Source organism: Scyliorhinus torazame, chromosome 1 (assembly GCF_047496885.1).
Source record: "Scyliorhinus torazame isolate Kashiwa2021f chromosome 1, sScyTor2.1, whole genome shotgun sequence".
NCBI lineage: Eukaryota > Metazoa > Chordata > Chondrichthyes > Carcharhiniformes > Scyliorhinidae > Scyliorhinus > Scyliorhinus torazame.
Genome location: NC_092707.1, coordinates 294,862,352 through 294,886,550, shown reverse-complemented (window position 1 = coordinate 294,886,550; position 24,199 = coordinate 294,862,352). Strand labels below are relative to the sequence as shown.

The 24,199-nt window shown below is 44.5% G+C and overlaps 1 protein-coding gene across 7 annotated transcripts in view; it reads left to right on the top strand.

Annotated features, from left to right (window-relative positions):
• Positions 1 to 24,199, top strand: part of arid1b (AT-rich interactive domain 1B) — a 717,990-nt gene that overhangs the window by 546,481 nt on the left and 147,310 nt on the right. For all 7 annotated transcript variants that reach the window (XM_072507646.1, XM_072507663.1, XM_072507657.1 and 4 more), the window contains one exon: positions 23,643 to 23,982. In XM_072507646.1, the coding sequence (XP_072363747.1) occupies positions 23,643 to 23,982 (340 nt within the window). The remainder of the gene's footprint in view (positions 1 to 23,642; positions 23,983 to 24,199) is intronic.

The following is a 24,199-nucleotide window of genomic DNA, read 5'->3' as shown; positions in this document are numbered from 1 at the left end:
AGACAGGTTAACAATTTTTTAAATATTTATACTCTTTGAGGAAGCAACATAAAATACTAACTCATACAATTTCAATCACCTTCCATTACAGTTCGACTCCCCGGAGACCGATCATTTTAAATGAGATTTGAATTCCCAGTGATCAACTGCACAATGAGATTTAAAGTTTTTAGACTTGTTCTGTAACAAACAAACCAAAAGCCACACTGACAGTCCACAGCCACTCCCAGCTTCTACTGGGTCCAACGACTATCAATGGTCCTCTCCCTCAGTCCTCTGAAAATTCTCAAACCAACATTCAGCAGTAAGGCCTACTTACATGATTCTTTCTCCTGGGCAAATCTTCCAATATCCTTAAATTGCAGCAGGTTCCTTCTCTTTGACCAATGGGCCAACTTTCCAAAGCGTTTTCTCTCTGTTTCTGTTCAAAGTCACTGAGACGATTGTCTATAATAACAAAAACCTGTACCTTTGTTTTCAGCTGTTAAACTGGGATGGACATTTCAATGTTACACACCCTGGGCCCCGGGTCTCCATTTTAACCAAATCCACAGGTTTGTCGGACGGAACTCATAGCAAATCATACAACTCCCTTCATCATTCCATTTTAGTTTAAATTAAAGAGCCAATTTAAAACCGAACCCGCTTATAAAACCACACATTTGTAACAGACTTGTTTAAAAAAATACAACCCTTTTTTTATTTTTATTTTTTAAATAATTTTTATTAAAGGTTTTCATAAAATATCAATAACAAAATGAGAAAGAAAAAAGAACCCAACAGGGTTAAGTGCAAAACACAATCTAAAAAAGCAGCCCCCCAAACCCCTCCCCCCCGTACCTAAATAATAAATTAACATTAACACCCCAACTTAAGACAACAGGTGTATACACCCCCTCAGACCCTTCCAGTGTAAATAACATAAACAAAAATAAAGTAAACCCCCCCCCACCACCCGAGCTGCTGCTGCCATTGATCAATGTCTAGCGTTCTGCCAGAAAGTCTAAGAACGGTTGCCACCGCCTAAAGAACCCTTGTACCGACCCTCTCAAGGCGAATTTCACCCTCTCCGATTTAATGAACCCTGCCATATCGCTGATCCAGGATTCCACGCTTGGGGGCCTCGTATCTTTCCACTGAAGGAGAATCCTTCGCCGGGCTACCAGGGACGCAAAGGCCAGAATTCCGGCCTCTTTCGCCTCCTGCACTCCCGGTTCCTCTGCCACCCCAAATATTGCGAGCCCCCAGCCCGGTTTGACCCTGGATCCTAGCACCCTCGACACCATCCTCGCTACGCCCTTCCAAAATTCCTCCAGCGCTGGGCAAGCCCAGAACATATGGGTGTGATTTGCTGGGCTCCCTGAGCACCTAACACACCTGTCCTCACCCCCAAAGAACCTGCTCATCCTTGTCCCGGTCATGTGTGCCCTGTGCAGCACCTTAAACTGTATGAGGCTGAGCCTCGCGCACGAAGAGGAAGAGTTCACCCTCCCTAGGGCATCTGTCCCACGTCCCCTCTTCGATCTCCTCTTCTAACTCCTCCTCCCACTTACCTTTCAACTCCACCACCGAGGCCTCCTCCTCCTCCTGCATCACCTGGTAAGTTTCCGAGATCTTCCCCACTCCCACCCACCCCCCCGAGAGCACCCTGTCCTGTACTGTGTGTGGCAGTAGCCATGGGAATTCCACCACCTGCCGTCTGGCAAACGCCCTTACCTGTAAGTACCTGAAGGTGTTCCCCGGGGGGAGTCCGTACTTCTCCAGCTCACCCAAGCTCGCGAACTTCCCGTCCACAAACAGGTCCCCCAACTTTCGTAGGCCTGCCCTGTGCCATCCCGAAAACCCTCCACCTGTTCTTCCTGGGGCGAACCGGTGGTTCCCCCGTAATGGGGCCACGCCGAGGCCCTAACTTCCCCCCTATGCCGCCTCCACTGCCCCCAAATTTTGAGGGCAGCCACCACCACCGGGCTCGTGGTATACCTCCTTGGAGGGAGTGGCAACGGTGCCGTTGCCAGCGCCCCCAGACTCGTACCCACACAGGACGCCGTCTCCAGCCTCTTCCATGCAGCCCCCTCCCCCTCCATCACCCACTTGCGCACCATTGTCGCATTGGCGGCCCAGTAGTACCCACAGAGGTTGGGCAGCGCCACCCCCCCCCTATCTCTACTCCGCTCCAGGAACACCCTTCTCACCCTCTGAGTCCCTCGCGCCCACACAAACCCCATTATACTCCTGTTAACCCGCCTGAAAAAAGCCTTCGGGATAAACACGGGGAGGCACTGGAACAGGAACAAAAACCTTGGGAGCACCGTCATTTTGATTGACTGCACCCTACCCACCAGGGACAGCGGCAACGCGTCCCACCTCTTGAACTCCTCCTCCATTTGCTCCACCAGCCTTGTAAAGTTAAGCCTATGCAGGGCCCCCAGCTCCTGGCCACCTTGACCCCCAAATAAACTCCTCTCCGCCCTTTTTAGTGGGAGCTCGCCAATCCCCCTCTCCTGGTCCCCTAGCTGAACTACGAACAGCTCGCTCTTCCCCATATTGAGCTTGTACCCCGAAAAGTCCCCGAATTCCCTAAGCATCCTCATTACCTCTGGCATTCCTCCCACCGGGTCCGCCACATACAGCAGCAGGTCGTCCACATAAAGCGACACCCTATGCTCCTCCCCACCCCGCACCAACCCCCTCCAGTTCCTCGACTCTCTCAGTGCCATAACCAGGGGTTCAATCGCCAGTGCGAAGAGCAGGGGGGACAGGGAACACCCCTGTCTCGTCCCTCGGTGCAACCGAAAGTACTCGGACCTCCTCCTATTTGTGGCCACACTCGCCATCGGGACCTCGTACAACAGCCTAACCCACCTGACAAACCCCTCCCCAAACCCGAACCTCTTCAGCACCTCCCACAGGCACCCCCACTCTACCCTATCGAAGGCTTTCTCTGCGTTCATCGCCACCACTATCTCCGCCTCCCCCTCCCTCATCATGATAACGTTCAAAAGCCTCCGCACATTCGCGTTCAACTGTCTCCCCTTCACAAACCCCGTCTGGTCTTCGTGGATGACCTGCAGCGCACAATCCTCAATCCACGTGGCTAAGACCTTCGCCAGCACCTTGGCATCTACATTTAGCAAGGAAATCGGTCTGTAAGACCCACATTGCGGGGGATCCTTGTCCCGCTTCAGGATCAAGGAGATCAGTGCCCGGGACATCGTCGGGGGTAAAGCCCCCCCCTCCCTTGCCTCATTGACGGTCCTAACTAACAGCGGGCCCAACAGGTCCATATATTTTTCATAGAACTTGACCGGGAAACCATCCGGCCCCGGTGCCTTCCCCGCCTGCATGCTTCCTATCCCTTTGATCAGCTCCTCCAGCCCAATCGGGGCCCCCAGTCCCGCCACCAGTCCCTCTTCCACCTTTGGAAACCTCAATTGGCCCAGGAAATGGCCCATCCCTCCCTCCTCCTGTGGGGGCTCGGATCGGTACAATTCCTCGTAGAAGTCCCTGAAGACCCCATTGATGCCAACCCCACTCTGCACAACGCTCTCTCCCCTGTCCTTAACTCCCCCGATCTCCCTAGCTGCGTCCCGCTTCCGAAGCTGATGCGCCAGCATCCGGCTTGCCTTTTCCCCATACTCGTAGACCGCCCCCTGGGCCTTCCTCCACTGCACCTCCGCCTTCCTGGTGGTCACCAGGTCGAATTCGGCCTGGAGGCTGCACTTCTTCCTCAACAGTCCTTCCTCAGGTTCTTCCGCATACCTCCTGTCTACCCTCACCATCTCCCCCACCAGCCTCTCCCTCTCCCCCCGCTCCTTGTGGGCCCTGATGGAGATCAGCTCTCCCCTCACCACCGCCTTCAGTGCCTCCCATACCATCCCTACTTGGACCTCCCCGTTGTCGTTGGTCTCCAAGTACCTCTCTATACTTCCTCGGACCTGCTCGCTCACCTCCTCGTCCGCCAACAGCCCCACCTCCAAGCGCCACAGCGGGCGCTGGTCCCTCTCCTCCCCCATCTCCCAAGTCCACCCAATGCGGGACGTGGTCCGAAATGGCTGTTGCCGAATACTCAGTATCCTCTACTCTCGCTATCAGCGCCCTACTCAAAATGAAAAAGTCGATTCGAGAATAAGCCTTATGGACATGTGAGAAGAATGAAAATTCCCTAGCCCCCGGCCTTGCAAATCTCCAAGGGTCCACCCCTCCATTTGGTCCATAAATCCCCTCAACACTCTAGCCGCCGCCGGCTTCCTACCCGCCCTAGACCTGGAGAAAATACAACCCTTTAATGTGACAGACTTTTTAAGCAAATCCTTTCTCTGGACTAATAGCCAAAACATCACAAAATGTGACGACTCAGTGGAGCTTTTGTCAGCTAAGAGCTGGCAAAGAAATTCTTTTTAAGGTTTTTGGTAAAATCACAGAAGCTTCACGACGGCGATTTCCTTTATCCACTGAGCTTATTAATCTGTCGGAAGCTGAGGATTGTGGAAGTAACCAAAGTTCATTAGTCTGACAAGATCCTCGAACTTCTAGCAGAGCGGCTGAGACCATTTGCTTGAAATCCCTGTGCCATGTTGGAACTTCAGATCACTTCATGTGGCTTAGGTGACCATGTGTGTAGGAAGTGTCCTTGCCGGTTGAGCTTGAGTTTAGGGTTTCTGAGCTTGAGGGGCAGCTGGAGTCACCAAGGAGTCTATGAGGCGGCTGACACATAGGCAAGAAAGTTCAGGATACTGGATAGGAGGACATCCAGAAGATTAGAAAGAGGCAGAATCAGTATTTGGGGTATGTGACACTCCTAAACTGGTTCTCAGCTCTGGAGACTGCTAGGAGTGACAACATCTTGAAAGTGCAGTCGAGACCATGGCACCAACATGTGAGGAATGGCACACTGAGAACCAACAAAGCATAAAAATACACTCATTAATGCACAATTAATGTGTAGTTAGGAGATAAATGGGGATTTCTGTAACTGCCATCATGAGTTCTCTGGTGCCAGAGTAGAGGAGGTCACAGAGAGGATGCAGGTTGTCAACACACACTGTACCAAAAACATAGAGAGAGCAGGTATTGAGGTTCTACGTATGGCCTTGAAGATAGTAATTGCTAAATTACTCCCTGTGCTATGCACGAGTAAGAGTAGAAATGGGAAGATCGGGAGGATCAATGAGTGGCTTGAGGCATGGTTCAGGAGAGGGGAGTTCAGATTCTTGGGGCAATGGGGCCAGTTCAGGGACAGGAGACACCAGTTCACAAAGGGTGGGTTACACCTCAGCAGTACTGGAATTAATGTCCTCAAGTGGAGGTTCACTAATGTCATTTTGACAGTTTAAACTAAATTGGCAGGGTGAAGAGCCATCTGTCTCTAGAAATAGAAAAGAGGAATACGGTTCATAAAGGCATATGAGTGGTCAATAGTACTTGAGAATGAAGTTGTAGAATATTACATGGGAGCAGACTAAGAAAGATTATAAGGAATACAAAGGTAGGTTTAGAATACATGTATGTAAAAGCACAAAGTATGGTGAGTAATGTTGTGAGCTACAAGGACAAATAGCAATGTGGAAGTATGTTGTTGTAGTAGTAGCAGAAACATGGCTTAAAAATTGTGAGGACTTGGCACTTAATACTCACAGATACAAGGTGTTCAGGAAAGGTAGGGAAGGAGAAAAGGGATGAGAAGTGGCAGTACTGATTCGGGAAGTCATTGTAGTGTTGGGAAAAGGGGATGCCCTTGAGAGGACTTGGACAGAATCCATTTGGTTAAGAGTTGAGAAGCAAAAAAGGTATAAAAAAAGGATGTTTTCTTTAGGCCTACTAATGGTAGTGAGAGAGATAGAGGAGCAAAATGTAGAGGAAAATTACAAAGATGTGTAAGAACAATAGTCCGGTAGTAATGGGTAACTTTAATTACCCAAATATCGATTGTTATAGTGGAGGAAAGGAGGAGCGGGAATGTCTGAAATATTTTCAGGAAATCATCCTTGACCAGTATGTACCTGATCCAACCAGGAAAGAGGCATTGCTGGATCTGGTGCAGGATAATGGATCAAATGTCGTTGGGGGAGCATTTGGGTAAAAGTAATCATTGTATCATAAAGTTTAGATCAGTAATAGGAAGAGTAAGGAACAATCAAAAATAGAATTTCTAACTTGGAAGAGGACTAACCTCAATGGGATATAAGGGGATCTAGCCAAGGTAAAATTGAACCAAAGACTGACAGGAAAAACTGGAGATTTTTATTTAAGAAGGAGAAGTTTCTGGTACAAGCTAGGTACATTCCAACAAGAGGGAAAGGTAGAGGAACCAAAGCCAGGATTATTTCGATGACAAGGGAGATGGAGAATAAGATGAAACAAAAGAAAAAGAATATATGATGCATGTCCGCTGAATTCGTCAATCAAGAACCTGGCAAATACAGTAAGTTGACAGAGGAAGTGAAAAGAATAAGACTAGCAAAGAGAGAATATGAAAATAAAATGGCAGTTCATGTAAAAGATAACTGAAAAATCTTCTACCAGTGTAATGACCTCCAATTGGCATTATTGGTTGGCCAATTGGAGTATAAGCTCCCTCAATGATAGCTCATTTAGGGGCCCCATATAAGCACCTGTGTAGGCTTTGTGAGGCAGTCTTAAGTTGACTGGAATGCTAGCAGCACTGTTTGGAGCTGCTCTTGTATATAAGTTATTGCAAATAAATACTGGTGTGGTGACGGAACCCCTGCCTCCTGTGGATTATTACAGTGGCGATGAGGTAAACAAAGAACTTTGCGGAGACCAGCTGCCGCACTCGGAGGGTAAGCCTTGCCCTTTCAAAAATGCCTCTTTTTGGGAAGTTGGATGCATTCGACCCGACTGTTGAGGACTGGTCCCAGTATGTGGAATGTGTTACTTTTTCCAGGCCAATGAAATAACAGAGGACGGGAGGAAACGGGTTATACTGCTGTCGGTGTGTGGACCCTCAGCCTCGCCATTATACGTAGTCTAACTTATCCCGATACGCCGGACACGATACCTTTCCAAGAATTAACAAAATTGGTGGAAGAGCACTATGACCCAAAACCACCCCTTATTTTGCGTAGATACAGATTCTACACAATGAAGCGGGAAGACAGAGAGTCAGTCACGAATTTCTTGACCCGCCTGAAAAGGCTGGCGGAAAAATGTGAGTTCGGCCCAACGCTAAATGAAATGCTTCGGGACCGATTAGTGTGTGGCATAAATGACCTCCAAATACAGAAGGGCCTGTTGGCGGAAACGCAGCTAGACTGCAGGCGGGCATTACAGCTCGCACTGTCCCTAGAAAAGGCAACAAGTGGGGCGCAGGAACTACAGGGCACGCCAATGGAGGTAGATACCTGGGAGAGGGACCACCACAATGGGTCCAGCTACCAGATAGCCACCCTCAGGAAAAGCCTGAGGAACAGAAACAGCCAAAGGAAAAACCCAGAACTGCCCCCAAGTCTGCTAGGACTAACTGGAGACAGAGGGAACTTCCGGCTAAGGCTCCCCCAACAGAGAAGGACCGTTTCTAGCACCAGACAGAGTGGGGTAACAGCGACAGAAACCCTAGAAGGAGGTGGCAAAAGAGGAATAGCAGGTGGGGATGCAGGGAAGTACACAACCTAGATGCCCCATCCTCCGAAGGGAACAGTTATATAATATTGCGACGAAGAAAGCAGAACCTATTAAGATTACCCCACGGGTGAATGGTCGGGCGACAATAATGGAAATAGACACGGGTGCGGCCGTATCAGCAATGGGAGTGGCAGCATTTTAAAAAATCAAAGATGGACTCCAGCCACGAACCCGAACAAAAACATCGCCAAAACTTAAAACCTACACGGGGGAACCCCTGGAAGTTCTAGGCACGACTCATGGACCCGTGGAATATGACAAACAATTGCTCAGATTACCATTGACGATAGTAGAGGGCTCCAGACCGAACTTAATAGGACGGAACTGGCTGAAAGACCTAAACTTAGATTGGATGAAAATCTTCCAGAGTGGAAGCGGGCAGTTGAGTGGAGTACTCCAAAAATACCCGGAGGTCTTCCAAGAAGGTTTGGGGGAAATTATAGGCGCCAAAGCAACATTGCATGTGGACCCAGAAGCCCTTCTGAAATTTTGTAAGGCCAGGCCGGTACCTTTTGCATGAAGGAAGAAAGTAGATATCGAACTAGAAAGGTTACGGTGCGACGGCATTATCAGACCAGTACAGTTCTCGGAATGGACAGCGCCGGTGGTACCAATTTTGAAGCCAGACGGCTCGATACGTCTCTGTGGAGATTTCAAACAGATGGTAAACAAATACGCACTGCTGGACAAATACCCGATCCCGAAAATAGACGAGCTATATGCCAAATTGGCAGGTGGGCTTTTGTTCACGAAACTGGATATGAGCCACGCCTAACCACAGTTAAAACTGGACAAGGACTCCCAGAAGTTCGCGACGATCAACACCCTGAAGGGACTTTTTCGTTATACTGGGCTACCCTTCGGAGTGTTATCAGCCTGCGCTATATTCCAGCGTACGATGGAAATTATTCTGCAGGGACTACCGCAGATGGCGATTTATTTGGACGATGTCTTGATCACGGGTAGGACAAACAGGGAACACTTAAGGAACCTGGAGGAAGTGCTCAGGCGTTTCGCAAAGGCAGGCGTACGGCTGAAAAGAGAAAAATGTGTTTTTCTGGCCCCACAAGTGACGTACCTGGGATATAAAGTAGACGAGTCGGGCTTACACCCATTGGAAGACCAAGTAAGGGCAATAAAAGAAGCCCCAGCTCCCACCACGGTCCAGGAGCTACGATCATTTCTAGGATTGGTAACATGGCAAATTTATTGAAAATAGGGCATCCATCCTAGAACCCCTCCAACAGCTACTAAAAAGGGACAAGAATGGAAATGGTCCGCCCGCCAAAACTGAGCATTTAGGGACATTAAGGAACAGCTGTCATCCGAAAATGTCCTAGAGCATTATGACCCAAGGAAGGAGTTGATGGTCACGTGTGACGCATCACCTTACGGTGTAGGAGCCGTCTTAGCCCATAGAGGAAGGAATGGGGAAGAACGGCCAATAGCCTATGCTTCGAGGACCTTGGCGATGGCTGAGAGAAAGTACGCCCAAATCGAGAAGGAAGGACTGGCGGTGATATTTGCAGTAAAAAAATGTCACCAGTATCTGTACGGGCGGAAATTCACCATAGTGACGGACCATAAGCCGTTATTAGGGTTATTAAAAGAAGACAAGTCAATACCCCCGATTGCATCAGCTAGAATCCAACGCTGCGCGTTGCTACTGGCGGCGTATAGGTACGTTCTGGAGCACAGAGCGGGAACGCGAGTAGCAAATGCAGATGCTTTGAGCAGACTTCCCCTCCCAGACACCCCGCCGCTAATACCGAAAGTAGAGGAGACAGTAATGACTCTAAATTTTTTGGACACCTTACCAGTGGACGCACAACATATTCGGTTGTGGACTCAAAACGACCCAGTTTTAGCCAAGATGAAGCATTTACTGCTAACAGGGGAACTGGAGAGACCAGTGGAGCCCCAGATGCACCCATACTGGAGCAGAAGGGACCAAATAACCGTAGAAGATGGTATCCTATTATGGGGAGTCCGGGTAATAGTCCCAGCTCAGGGCCGTCGGGCAATCTTAACCGAGTTACATCACGGACACCCAGGGCTGTCTAAAATGAAGATGCTAGCTCGAAGCTACGTTTGGTGGCCAGGATTGGACACAGATATAGCAGCCTTGGTACGTCGGTGCCAGGAGTGCCAACAGGGGCAAAGAGTGCCACCAGCTGCGCCATTGCACCCGTGGGAATGGCCAGGCAGACCGTGGACCCACCTGCATATTGACCACGCCGGCCCTTTCATGGGCTCAATGTTTTTGGTGATAGTGGACGCCCACTTCAAATGGTTGGACGTCCACCAGGTAAACACGGCAAGCACAGCATCGACAATTGAAAAGCTCAGGGCCTCGTTTGCAACACATGGGCTTCCGGAGGTATTGGTATCGGACAACGGAACGGCATTCACAAGTGGGGAATTTGGAAAATTCCTAAAGGGAAACTGAGTCCGCCACATCAAAACGGCCCCTTACCATCCAGCGTCCAATGGCCTGGGCAGAGAGAGCGGTCCAGACTCTAAAAGCGGGACTCAAGAAGCAGCCAGCAGCGTCAATGGACACAAAGCTCTCCCGCTGGCTGTTTGATTACAGGACCACACCGCATTCCACAACGGGCATACCGCCAGCTGAACTCTTAATGGGAAAGCGGCTGAGAACAAGGCTGAGTCTCCTTTTCCCAAATTTAATGGGGAACGTGGAGAAACAACAGGAGGTCTAACACAGGGGGCATGATAATAGTCGGCAGCAGAGACATTTCCAGGTGGGGGCACCGGTTTGGGTCAAGAATTATGGGAATGGACCAACGTGGGTCAAAGGCACGGTAGAGTCCCAAACAGGGCCCATATCATATAAAGTTTCGATAGGAGGTAAGGTGCTGAAGAAACACCGAGACCAAATAAGGGCAGCGGAACCACACCTGGAGGCAGTCAAAGCAGGACCACCTCAAGCTGGGATACCTCAGACGGGAAAGATACCCACACCCCAGCCCCGAGCAATTTCTCCAGACCCAGTCATTAAGAGTCGGAGATGGAAACGTTCGACGAGGCCGCCGCGACACCTCTCCCCGAGGATGAGGAAGTACAACTTCCAAGGAGGTCGTCAAGGAAAAGACGGGTGTCTATAAGGTACACCCCACCCACGTCGGAGAATGACCCGGCGGACGACACAGAGGTGACAGACCCAGACAGGAGGAGCAGGAAGAAGCTCAGAGGAATGTCAGCTGGCAGGAATTCCTCGGACCTTTGGCGGGGGGGGGGTGAGTGTAATGACCTCCAATTGGCGTTATCGGTTGGCCAATTGGAGTATGCCCCATATAAGCACCTGTGTAGGCTTTTTGAAGCAGTCTTAAGTTAACTGGAATGCTAGCAGCACTGTTTGGAGCTGCTCTTGTATATAGGTTATTGCAAATAAATACTGGTGTAGTGACGGAACCCCTGCCTCCTGTGGATTATTACAACCAGCATGCAAATAGTAAGTGGGTAGTAAGAGGTGGGCTGGGACCTATTAGAGACAAAGAAGATAATATATGTTTAGAAGGACAGGGCAAGACTAGAATACATAATGTGTGCTTTGTATTTGTGTTTACAAAGGAAGAGGATGCTGACATTATCAGTAGAAGTGATAGATGGAGTGAAAATCGATAAGCAGGATGTAATGGAAAGGCAGGTGATTCTTAAGAGTGGATAAGTCGCCTAGTCTGGATGGTTTGCATCCCAGATTTGAATGGAGTGGAAATAGTGGAAGTGCTTGCCTTAATCTTCCAAACTTCCCTAGAAATGGAGGAGGAGTCACAAGATTAGAAAGTGGCAACTGTAACACCCTTGTTCAAAAATGGTGTAAAGATATTCCTAGAAACTACAGGCTGGTCAGTTTAACATCTTGATGATTAACAAAAGAATTAACACGCACTTGATAAGGTTTGAGTTAATTAAGGAGAGCCAGCACAGATTTGTAAAAGGCAGATTGTGTTGACTAATATAATTGAACTTTTGGTGAATTAACAGAGATGGTTGATGAAAAGAATGCATGGATATTCCCATGGAATCACTTACGCCACCACAGTTGGTTATTCTGCCCAGAGAGTCAAAGGGTTGTGAATCTGGAATTCATTATGCAAGAGTGCGGTGGATGCTGGGATGTTGTTTAAAATTTAAGGAGAAGCTATGTACATTTTAAATTAGTAATGGGTTGAAGGGTCATGGAGAACAGGCAGGAAAGTGGAGTTGAGGCCAAGAGGAGATCAGCCATGATATTGAATGGCGGAGCGTGCCCGAGAGCTGAATTGCCTACTCCTGCTCCTAGTTCTTATGTTCTTATTAGTTCATGCCTGCTCTCTGCAAAGAAAACTGACCTTATTCCCCCGCTCAAATCCTGTTTTCTATATGGATTTAAAGAAAGTATTTGGCAAAGTACCAAATAAAAGACTGGTTACCAGAATTGAGGCTCTTGGAATAGAAGTGTCAGCTGGAATAAACTTTTGGCTTATGGACAGGAAACAACAGGTCATGGTAAATGGTTGTTTTTCAGGTTGGAGTGTGGTAAACACAGGAGTTCCTCTTGGACCACTTTTTAAAAATAAATATAAAACGACTTGGATATTAGAATACAAAGTCAAATTTCAAAATTTGTAGATGGCAAACTGGATGACACGGTAGCATTGTGGATAGCACAATTGCTTCACAGCTCCAGGGTCCCAGGTTCGATTCCGGATTGGGTCACTGTCTGTGCGGAGTCTGCGTATCCTCCCCGTGTGTGTGTGGGTTTCCTCCGGGTGCTGCGGTTTCCACCCACAGTCCAAAGATGTGCATAGGTGGATTGGCCATGATAAATTGCCCTTAGTATCCAAAATTGCCCATAGTGTTGGGTGGGGTTGCTAGGTTATTGGGATAGGGTGGAGGTGTGGACCTTGGGTAGGTTGCTCTTTCCAAGAGCCGGTGCAGACTCGATGGGCCGAATGGCCTCCACTGTAAATTCTATGAAATCTATGAATTGACTGCAACAGAGCATAATTAGGATGTGGCAGAATGGGCAGACAAGTGGCACATGGAATTCAATGCAGAGAAGTGTGAAATGATGCATTTTGGCAGAAGGGATAGGGAAAGGTAACGTGGACTAAATGGGCAAAAGCCTCATGCTGAACCGAGGTTATAAACCGAGACAAATGGAGCCCAAAGGTACCAGCTCAGACCAGAGTGCCAGTTACCCAATCCCATTTCTGGCATGACCATTTTGGTCAAGGTGGGTTGATCCCAGCAGGACTTCATGCCTCAGTACAGCAGCCAATTAGGCTCACTAAGACCCTTGTTAAGGGTTGGTAATGGAGTCCAACTGGTTAACCTCCAGTTTTCTGACATTACAGGTGACAGATCAACAGCCTGGAGGCAGGTACATATGGCCAGGCTGGCATGCCAGCTCTCTAGGTAGGCCGAGCAGCCCTACACATAAATGCGACCAATGACTTCCTATTAAAGCGATTTCCTCTGCCAAACAGTGGTGATCTGCTTTTTCTATTTTTTATTTGAGTTTTTGACATAGGTGCTTCATGTTTAAGTGCTCTCTGTTACTTTCCATTCTTTGCAGCTTGTTGCACCTCTAAATCAGGAAGGCCTTTGATTGGCCAACCTGCTTCGAGAGGTAACTTGCTTCCGTGTCAATTAGGGTTAGGGCTAGTCCCTGTCAGAATTGGTTGCATGCTCCCCAAAAACCCCAGGGGTGTGTTTGGGACCCAGAAAGAATTCCACCTCCTGTTTCCCAACACAAAGTGAAAAATCAGCCCAATGGCATAGCTCTTAAAGAGTGCACAGGGATGGGGACATGGGGGTCACGTACATAGATATTTGAAGGAGGCAGGCTATATTGAGAGAGTAATCAGCAAAATATTATAGATCCTGGGCTTTATAAATGAAGGTATTGAGAACAAAAACAGGGAAGTTATGCTGAACATTTAGAAAGTCTGGTCAAACCACAATTAGAGTATTGAAACAATTCTGATCACCACATTTGAAGGATGTGAGGATCCCTGCGAGAGTGGAGAGGAGATTTACCAGAATGGTTGCAGGTATGAGGGATTTTAGCTACAAGATTAGTTTGAAAAATCTGGATTGTTCTCTTTGAAGGAAAGGAGGTTAAGGGGAGACCTTAAAGAGATGTTCGAGATTGTTATTGGTTTAGATAAGGGAGATAAAGAAAAGCTATTCCTGTTAGCAGATGGTATAATGACTTAAGAATTTTGACAAAGAGATACAGGGAAGATGTGAGGAAGAACCTTTTTGCACAGTGAGTGGTGGTAATCTGGAATTCGCCTCCTATAAGGGTGATGGACGATCAGTGGTTTCAAAAGTAAACTGGATGAGCATTTGTGGGAAATAAACTTACAGGGCTACACGGATAGAAGGAAGAAATGAAACTGATTAGATGGCTCTCCAGATGGGCCAATGGCCTCCTGTACCATTGTAACTCAGTTTCTTATTCTACCTTCCGATGATTAAATCCGTTGCAAGTGGCAATGCAAATGACAGCGTCAGTGGAATTTAGGAAACGGTCTGAGTCAGTCAATTTGCATATCTATAAAGTTTGTTTCTCTGTGCTCTTTGTCTTTAGTGGCTCTAGTAGTTGCCTCTGGGACAAACTATTTACATCTAGCAGTTTAAATTAAAATAGTGCCAATGTAAAAGTAACTTTATAGATAGAGAAGACGGAGATTGCCAACCTGATATTTAGGGTTGGTTTGAATTTGTGTCCCAGAGGAGCAGTACATTAAGTCAGTGAGCCACTCTTGTGCTTGGAACAGTTATTTTTAAAACTAACTATTGTGCACTAAAAGTTGATTGCATGCTGCAGGGGTCTGAATTATATTTATCTTGATTTATAAGCATCAGAATCTCTTTAAATATGGTATAACCTAAATGTTGCCTTTTGTTAAATCCAAAGTCCATAGTTCAGTGCCTTTTACTGTTCATTCTTATTAAATATTACTCAGTCCTGTTTGATGAGCAAAAAAAGAGAACCTCCCCTTCAGTTCCTGATAGCCTTCAAAGCTGATTTTCCTGCGAGAAGCTCATTACTATAGAAGCTTTTATTAATGCATTGAGAGAAAATTGAGTGTTCTGTGTATCAAGTTGACCTGTGTTGGCCAGGCATCTGTTCAATTGATTTAGTTTAATCACTTAACCATCTGCTACTCATCAGGTTTTATGCCAGCAAATTATGAACCAATTAAAGCAATGGGCTGGATTTTCGCCAAGTTAGGATAACTTGGGAGTCCTTTAAAACTGGCATATGGGTTCCGATTCCCAGATTGCAGACCCCGTTCCCAAGATTTCCCATTTCTAGGAGTGCAGGCAGGTTCAAGTTGTGAGCCGAAGCCTTGCACTACCGACCCGGGCTGGCTCCATTATGGGGATAGGTATGCCCTCGTCCTTCACAATTTTAATGGAGTCAGGCCAGTTTTCAAAGAGTCATGGCCACAATATGAATTCTTGGCTGAGAGCCCAGAGATCCATTAGAGTACTAAAACACCTGAGCCCCAGGATTCATTGACATATTGGACTCTATGTTATCAATTTACAATGTTTATTTATACATGAGGTTTCAAGCACTTGCAGTTTCTGTTGTTGTTACTTTAAATGATTTGGATGATTGATACACTTATTGGTTTCTTGGAACAACAATTCTTGAGAAAATGGAAAGTTATCAATGAATAACTTTCTGAAATGTTTTTTTACACAACCTACCATCACTCTATAATTAATTGCTTCCATACACTGTATAGTGGGGGAATGGAAATGCCATAGCTTGGCAGCGGGCCATGAGGGGCTGTAGAGGCTGTGTTGGAGGCATACCTGGACTTGGGAGGACCTATGGGGTGTGTGGGGGTATGCTTTGGCCTGAGGGGCTATAGGGGTAGTTGGGGGCATACATAAGAACATAAGAAATTGGATCACGAGTATGCCATTCAGCCGTTTGAACCCACTTTGCCATTCAAGGAGCTCACAGCTGATCTACTTCAGTATTATATCCCAGCACTATCCCTGCATCCCTTGATGTTTTTAGTATGTAGAAATCGGTTGATCTCTATATTGAACATACCCAAAAGACAAATCTCCACAATACTCTAGGGAAGAGAATTCAAAAGATTCTCCACCCACTGAGTGAAATAATTCCTCCTGATCTCAGTCGTAAATGGCTTGCCCCTTAATCTGAGACTGTCTCTCCTGATTCTAGACACCCCACCAGGAGAAACACCCTGCATCTACCCTGTCAAGCCCTTTTAGAATTTTGTATGTTTGAATGAGGTCAAATCTCATTTTTATAAGCTCCACAGAATGAAGGTCCAATCTATTTACTCTTTCCTCTCAGGACAATCTCTCCATTCCAGGAATTAATTTAGTGAACATTCGTTGCACTCCCTCTATGGGAAGTATATCTTTCCTTCAGTAAGGAGACCAAAACTGCACAAAATGCTCCACGTGTGGTCTCATCAAGGGACTATATAATTGCAGTAAGACATTATTCTTATCTCAAATCCTCCTGTAATAAAGGCTCACATACCATTTGCCTACCAATACCTCAATTGTTTGCTGTTCCTGCATGTTAGCTTTCAGTGACTCATGAATTAGGACACGAGTCCCTTTGAACTTCAACAATACCCAGCTTCTCATCATTTAAGAAATACTCTGTATTTCTGCTTTTCCTTCCATAGTGGATAACTTCACATTTCTCCGCATTGTTTCTATCTGCCAAATATTTGCCCATTCATTTAGCCTTTCCAAATCCGAAGTGTCTTTGCATCCTCCTCACAACTCTCACTTCCACCTATTTTAGTGTCATCTGTAAACTTGGAAATATTATATTTAATCCCCACACCCGAACCATTGATATCGATTGTGAATAGTTGGGGCCCAAGCACAAGTCACAGCCTGCTAACCTGAAAATAACCCATTTATTCCTACTCTCTATTTTCTATCCATTAACCAGTTCTCCAAACTAGTATGTTCTCCTGTATCCCATGTTCTCTGATTTTGTTTACTAACTGTCTTGCAAGGGAACGTATCAAAAGCTTTTTGAAAATCTAAATATACTACATTCACCGGTTCGCCCTCATCAGTTCTGCTCGTTACATCCTCAGAAAACTCCGACAGTTTGCCATGGATCCATGCCATCTGTGTAATCCTATCACTATTTTTCTAAGTGTCCTGTTATCACATCCTTTATTATAGATGTATCATTTATCCTACTACTGACATCAGGCTAACAGATCTTCAGTTCTTCCCTTTCACGCTCTCTCCTTTCATAAGTGGTACATTTGTCACCTTCCAACCTACAAGAACCATTCCAGAGTTGATAGAATTTTGAAAGATGTCCACCAATGCATCCATTATCTCTGCACAGTAAGAAGTCATACAACCAGGTTAAAGTCCGACAGGTTTGTTTCGAATCACTAGCTTTCGGAGCACTGCTCCTTCCTCAGGTGAGGAAATCTCTGCAGCTATCTCTTTCAGCACTCCGGATCATCAGGTCGAGGGGATTTATCTATTCTAAGTCCCATAAATTTAACTTTTTAAAATTAATATTAATATCTTGCAGTTCCTCATTTGCACTAGTCCCTTGATTCTCCATCATTTCCGAGAGATTTTTTATCATTTTCCTCCTTGAATATAAACACAGGGCATTTGTTCATTTTCTCTGCCTTTACCTTGCTCCTCCTTATAAACTTTGCTTGTTTTGGACCCACGTTTGTTTTTACTAATCTTTTCCTTGGCAAGAGGCGCCTAAGGTTTATATGGGGCGGGGGGGGGCGGCGGCATACCTTGGCTTGGGAACGTGAGGTGCCATGGGGGGTGTGGTGGGGCACAAGGTGGCATGGATGGAGTGTGGGTGGGTGTGACGAGTGAGGGTTGGAGGACTTTCTGTTTTTATTATAACTAGGACAAAGTTCCACTGCACCGCTTCCAACACAAACTTTTTCCCAGGTCGGCTGGTTGGACTGCTGCCCTGCCTTCTCCCCCCACTTACCCTGCACAATGAAAATTCCTTCCTTGTGGACATTTTCCCCAAGGTGAGTGGGACGAACTAGAAGTTTCCCAGATCCCGCCACTCACTCCAAGGTTGCAAATCTACCCAACGTGAAAGTACAATTAATTACACACCACTTTCTTGGAGTGCAGTTTCTTCATGTTACTTGTATATTGTTTTAAGAATTGTTATAGTATTCTTACCATATTGTAAACAACTGTAAACTATTTCCAGTTTTACCAGTATGTGACTGCCTGCAACAATCATAGATATTCCAACTTTTTGTGTCTTCAATCGAACTAAAACGATCCTTGCTGTTAAAAAAAAATCCAAAGAAACCGTGCACTTTCCACCATGTAATCTGTACTTGCCACGCTAGATAATGCAAACTACAATGAAAACCTGCAACCATTTTGAAGTGCAAGGAATCACTGAGTGAATTAAAAAAATTCTTATTTCTCTTCTCTCCCAAAATTCATGACTTATATTGAGATGCCATTCTATGAATGTTCCTAACTTCAATGCAGGACTATGTGTGCTCTAGGCTGACAATTCAGTACAATACTGAGAATGCTGCATTGTCAGTGGTGCATATTTTGGATGAGGATTTAAATTGAGGCTCCATCCACCTGTTAAATTGGGCATAAAAGATTGTTTTGCTTGGCAACTGTTGTACACCCTGCCACCCCCTCCCCCTCCGTAAGGTGCCACCATATCAAATCTTCATTCATTCAGTTGCTGTATGAGAATTGGTCTCCACATTTGGCAAAGGAACAGAGATTGCACTTGAAAAGTAATCAGTTGGTTGTGAAGTGGTTTGGGACGATACAAAGAATGAAAAGACACCATATTATTTTATATTATTAAATAAAGTTGTTTCCTTGCTTTCAAAAAGGGATTCTCCATATATGAGCGTGGTCTGAATGTTGGGGTATCACTAGGAAGATCAATTTTATCTTTAAATAGAAGTTAATAGATTATAGTCAGAGCTGCTTGCCGATTAGTCCCCCGCAATTCAAAAACTGTAAGTAGGTTAGACTTATGTTGAGGTCAGTTGATTCTAGGGCCATGCCAGAATATTATAGACATGTGTGTCCCAAATCATGCACTACATATGTCCACAAAGATATGTAGTGATCTTGTTCCATTTATTTTCCTTGTTTTCTCTCTTCTTGGTGGAGATGCTGATTCATGCTGTCATACGTTTCTATAATTGCCAGCAAACCTCCAGTATTTCTATCTTTTTGTGAGCGCCTGAATATTGAGTGTCAACAGGCTAGTTACCCAGGGAGAGCATCAGAGCCAAGGCAAATCCTTCATTCACCAACGTCTACTTTCCTGTGCTTTCCAGCGGGGATCACTGAATAGCAATCAAGACTTGGAGCCCTGGTGAATCTTTTTTCCTGCTGAGGACAAATCTTGTTTCCCAACTCTTGTCCCAGCTGAGGTCATGTAGCCAACATAGATCAGAGAATCAAAAAAGGGTGTCTTCTGGTATGTATAGCTTAGCACTACACCGACAGTGCCTTTATTCATTAAGCCATCGGGGCATCACATTTTTACTGCTGCAACCAAAATGCTATTGAAGTCTTAAAATGGCACTTCTTATGTAAAGTAAATGAATCCACAACTAAAATGTTGCAACTTCAAAAAATGTTGCCTTTTCTGCTTTGTGTAAGCTGCCATCAACGGGGATTAAATATAACTTGTCAAAATATTTAATTTAGTTGGGTATATCCTGTAAAGATTTATGGAAAAATGTAATAATTCCACACACTTAGTTCAGAATGTTAAAACACTGCACAATTAGAAAAGGCATGCTGTGGGAAAATTATCATGGAGAGCGATTCCACGGTTATTAATTGTATAGAGCATCTAGGAATTTAACAGATAACTCTGGTTCACCCCAGTGAAATACTTTCCATTTTAATCTTTGTGGTAATTCAGCCATTTGAAGCTTGCATTTTACTTTGCTCTAATCTAACATACATCCATTTTTATTTGAAGCTAGTCTGTAAGTAGTGTTGTTATGGTGATACAAATAATATCAACTTCTCTTCAAATGCAAGTGTTTACAAAAAAGCCATTATCTGAGTAAACTGAAGGTTTACTTATAACAATACAATTATTGAAGGGCGGCATGGTGGCACAGTGGTTCGCACTGCTGCCTCACAGCTCCAGGGTCCCAGGTTCAATTCCGGCCTCGGGTGACTGTCCTTGTGGAGTTTGCACGTTCTCCCCGTGTCTGCGTGGGTCACCTCCGGGTGCCTCCCACAGTCCAAAATGTGCAGATTAGGTGGATTGGCCATGCTTAATTGCCCCTCAGTGTCCAGAAAGGTTAGGTTGGATTACGGGGATAGGGTGGAGGCGTGGGCTTAAGTAGGGTGCTCTTTCCAAGGGCTGGTGCAGACTCGATGGGCCGAATGGCCTCCTTCAGCACAGTAAATTCTAGGATCTATGAAAAGACTTAAGATTAAGCTCCACTGGTTGTAGTAATTAAGGAACTTTGATGTTTGTGCAGATAAACTGTTGTACATTTCAGATGGCATCCTTCAATTGTTCTGGTAGTAAGCATATCAGCTCACAGTTGTAAAACAATGAGATTGGAATGGCCCATGAAGGGAAACTGCTATATATGACAATCAGCATCTTTAAAGTTGAGTGTGGTGTAGTGGGAAACCGAAAAGCAGAAATAATATTTAATTACTTTTAGCACTAGAAAATTAACTATCTTATTTTTTAACCCCTATGGGGCTGGCTTAGCACAGTGGGCTAAACAGTTGGCTTGTAATGCAGAACGAGGCAGCAGCGTGGGTTCAATTCCCGTACCTCCCCGAACAGACGCCGGAATGTGGCGACTAGAGGCTTTTCACAGTAACTTCATTGAAGCCTACTTGTGGCAATAAGCGATTATTATTATTATTATTATTATTATTATTATTATTATTATTATTATTATTTATTTTTTTTTATTTTTTTTTTTTTAAAGTTATCAAAGCTTCATGTGAAATTACAATGACCTGTTTACTCTTTGTAGTCCAAGCCCTATCCTGGATGCTCAGCCTAAGCATCCTATTAATCTTGCTGAGATGTTTTGATACCCAAATGTGCAGACAGTATAAGCTCCTCCATATATGTATGCAAGTTAAGGGCAGCACGGTGGCGCAGTGGTAGCACTGCAGTCTCACGACGCTGAGGTCCCAGGTTCGATCCCGACTCTGGGTCACTGCCCGTGTGGAGTTTGCACATTCTCCCCGTGTTTGCATGGGTTTCGCCCCAACCCAAAGATGTGCAAGGTAGGTGGATTGAACAGGCTAAATTGCCCCTTAATTGGAAAAAATGAATTGGGTACTATTTAAAAAAAAAATAATAATATGTATGCAGGTTTATATAATCACAAACTCATAGAAAATTTGCAGCACAGGCAGTCATTCAGCCCTTCATGCCTCTTCGAGCAGTCATTCTTAGCCCCATATCACCACTTTTTAGCCATAACCCTCTTAAGTATTTCATATTGGATATCTGTCCAGCTACCTTTGAAATTATTTATGGTATCAGCTTCTATCCTCTTTTCAACCAGAACATTCCAGACTCCAACAATCCTGAAAGATTGCTAATGGTTTTGGCTATTGACCCATGCACCAGATGGGAATAGATTTATTTATCTAATCGATTAAAACTTAACATCATCTGAAAACTCTGTAATGTATTGAGTCATGTTGTAACCATTTCTGTTTAATGGAGAATAATTCCAACTTTAGCACCGACCTCAACCCCCTCGCCATAATTAAAGTCCCTCTTCCCTGGTAAATCTCCTCAGTTACTTTTTAAAGCCTTTATGTCTTTCGTGAAATGTAGTGCCCATATTTTTCCACAATATTCCAACTGAGGGAGGATCAATAATGTTCTTAAAAGTTGTTTCTTTGTAAGACATATACATATTGCAGTGTTCATTTTCTACTTTTTAAGTGGATACCATTACACTGAAGATATTGGGGAGGTGCTCTCTTAACTTGACAGTATGTTGGGAAGATCTCCTAAAATACTGCACAGGCAATTACTGACAGAGGGTTGACAAAACTTGTAAAGTTTTATGAATAATCCAACTTTCACTCAAGGTGATGCAAGAGATTGCCTAGCATTTTGTAGCCTAGACAATCTTAAAGTGAAAATCTTAAGAGAAAGAGCACTTAATGGAAATGGTTCTGCAGTACAACTCTGGAAAAATTACAGACATCTGAAGTATTTATCAGGGTGTATTTAATATTTATTTATTATTAATAGAGGTAAATACAATAGTGCCTTAATGCCAGAGGCAGGTAGCGTTTTTACACACATTCAAGGGAATTGTGTTGAAGACTATAGCATTGTGGTGGTTAAGTAATCTTTGCTTATACTAAACTGCCCAAGCAGAATAAATCACCATTACTCATTAGGGAAGAAATTTGTTTATGCAGTATCGCAGACTTAAGTCGATTCCTCAGGGGCAGATCGGACACAAGGCAAGAGGCAGAGATACCCAAGCAAGTTTCTTCCCCATTGTGTTTAACCATGGATTGGGGGAAAATGCTACGATGAAATCATTGAAATTTGTTGCAATTTATATGCTCATTTTTTTATCATTTTACACCAGCTTTTCAGATTTATTAACTTGGCTGAAGTCAGATGCTGTGATTTTAGCTCCTAATAAGTGCTTAAGCTTCTGCCATATCTCAGTAACTGTTCAAGTTTAATTTGAGTTCCGTCCACCCCACCCCCAACTAATGAACCCAGCATATTGGTGTCCAATCTATATCCATAACAAATCCTGACGTGTAAACATTCCTGCAAGGTGAAATGTTTTATATTATGCAGGTTGTTGTCTCCCGATGATAAACATAGCATTTGACATTAATTTAATATATTAATTTGTACTGGCAAGAAAGATTTTTGGTTTTCAGTCTGGACACCAATTTTGGCAGGAACAAACCAAACGTCAAAATGCATCAGATTCCTGGGTATTTTTTAAGTCGATGTCCATATTTTAACCTGTTAGTAGAGAAACATCCCTGTCATATTTTTAAAAATCATGATATAAATAGTTGTTGGAGTAGGCCATTTGGGTTTCAGAGTTGCCCCACCATTCAACAAGATTATGGCTGATTTTCTATCTCAATTTCCCTTCCTGCACTATCCCCATATCCCTTAATTCCCTTTGTACCTAAAATATTATCAACCTTTATCTTGAATATTCTCAACTTCGAAGCTTCCACAGTTTTTGGGAATGGAAAATTCCAAAAATTCACAACCCTTTGTGAAATGAAATTGCTCCTCATCTCAGTCTTAAATGGCCTACTTCATATTCTGAGATTTTGACCCCATGCTCTAGATTTCCTAGTTAGGGAATCTAGATTTCATTTTGGATATTTGATTAGACATGCAAATATAAATTATCCGATTAGACGATAAAATTTTCATAAACCTGCTGACAGTGAAGTTGTTGCAGATTTTGTGGTAAGTACTCTGTTTCTGCCAATGGAAGCTCTCAATGTAGCATGCAAGTAGAGCTCAACTTTGTGACTGAAAACTAGTCGCAAAGCATGTTAGTTCAATTCACAGAGATTTAACAAATTTTCTTCACTTGAGGGATCTTGCACTTTTGGAATTTCTTCCTATATATGTGTTCTTTAAGTGCCTCCTTTAAAGAAAAGCAACAAAAGTAGTAATTTGAAATTAATAATTAAGTGGTTAAGTATCTGCAGCTTTAAAGCTCTGATATTTCAAGTTTTGTTTCAAGATTTAAAGTCTTTATTCTGTTTCGAAGTCACAGTTGCCCAACGCATTAATAGTTATCACGTCAGTTGATTGTAATGTAAAGAAAGGTTGTAAAAGAGTCAAAGCTGATTTAAATGGAGATCAGTTATACATCTCCGTTTTTTCAAGCATAGAGACACTTCATAACAGGCTGGAGCGAGAACAACTTGTTTCAATTTTTTTTTTGTTTTAGGTAATTATCCCAGACCGCCAAATTATGGTGCCGTTCCGAACACCAACTACAGTGGTCCAGGTCCAGGCATTGGTAACAGCATGAGTATGAATGTGAGCAACCAGATGCATGGTCAGGGTCCAGCTCAGCCTTGCAGTAACATGACAGTGGGGAAGATGCCATCATCAGGGATGTCGAACTGGCCGTACTCTGGCAACATGGGTAACATGACCCCAAACTCTCCAAACATGTCACAGCAGGTTGGCGCAGGGATGGGTCCACCGATGGCAACCGTAAATCGCAAAGCACAGGAGGCTGCTGCTGCAGTGATGCAGGCTGCAGCAAACTCTGCTCAAAACAGGTATGCAAAAATACTAGAACCAGAATCTGTATACTTTTTACATAATTGTTCTAATGAAGTCGGCGTTAATGAAAACAGTATTGTCAAACTTTCAGATAAATTCTGTCTTAAGAATACCAATTCCTATATATGTGGCTGATTTTGTTTAGTCAAAATGACATTTGGTAGTACATTGAAAAACTTACTTTAATTTTAAAAGAATGATCATTTAAATGTA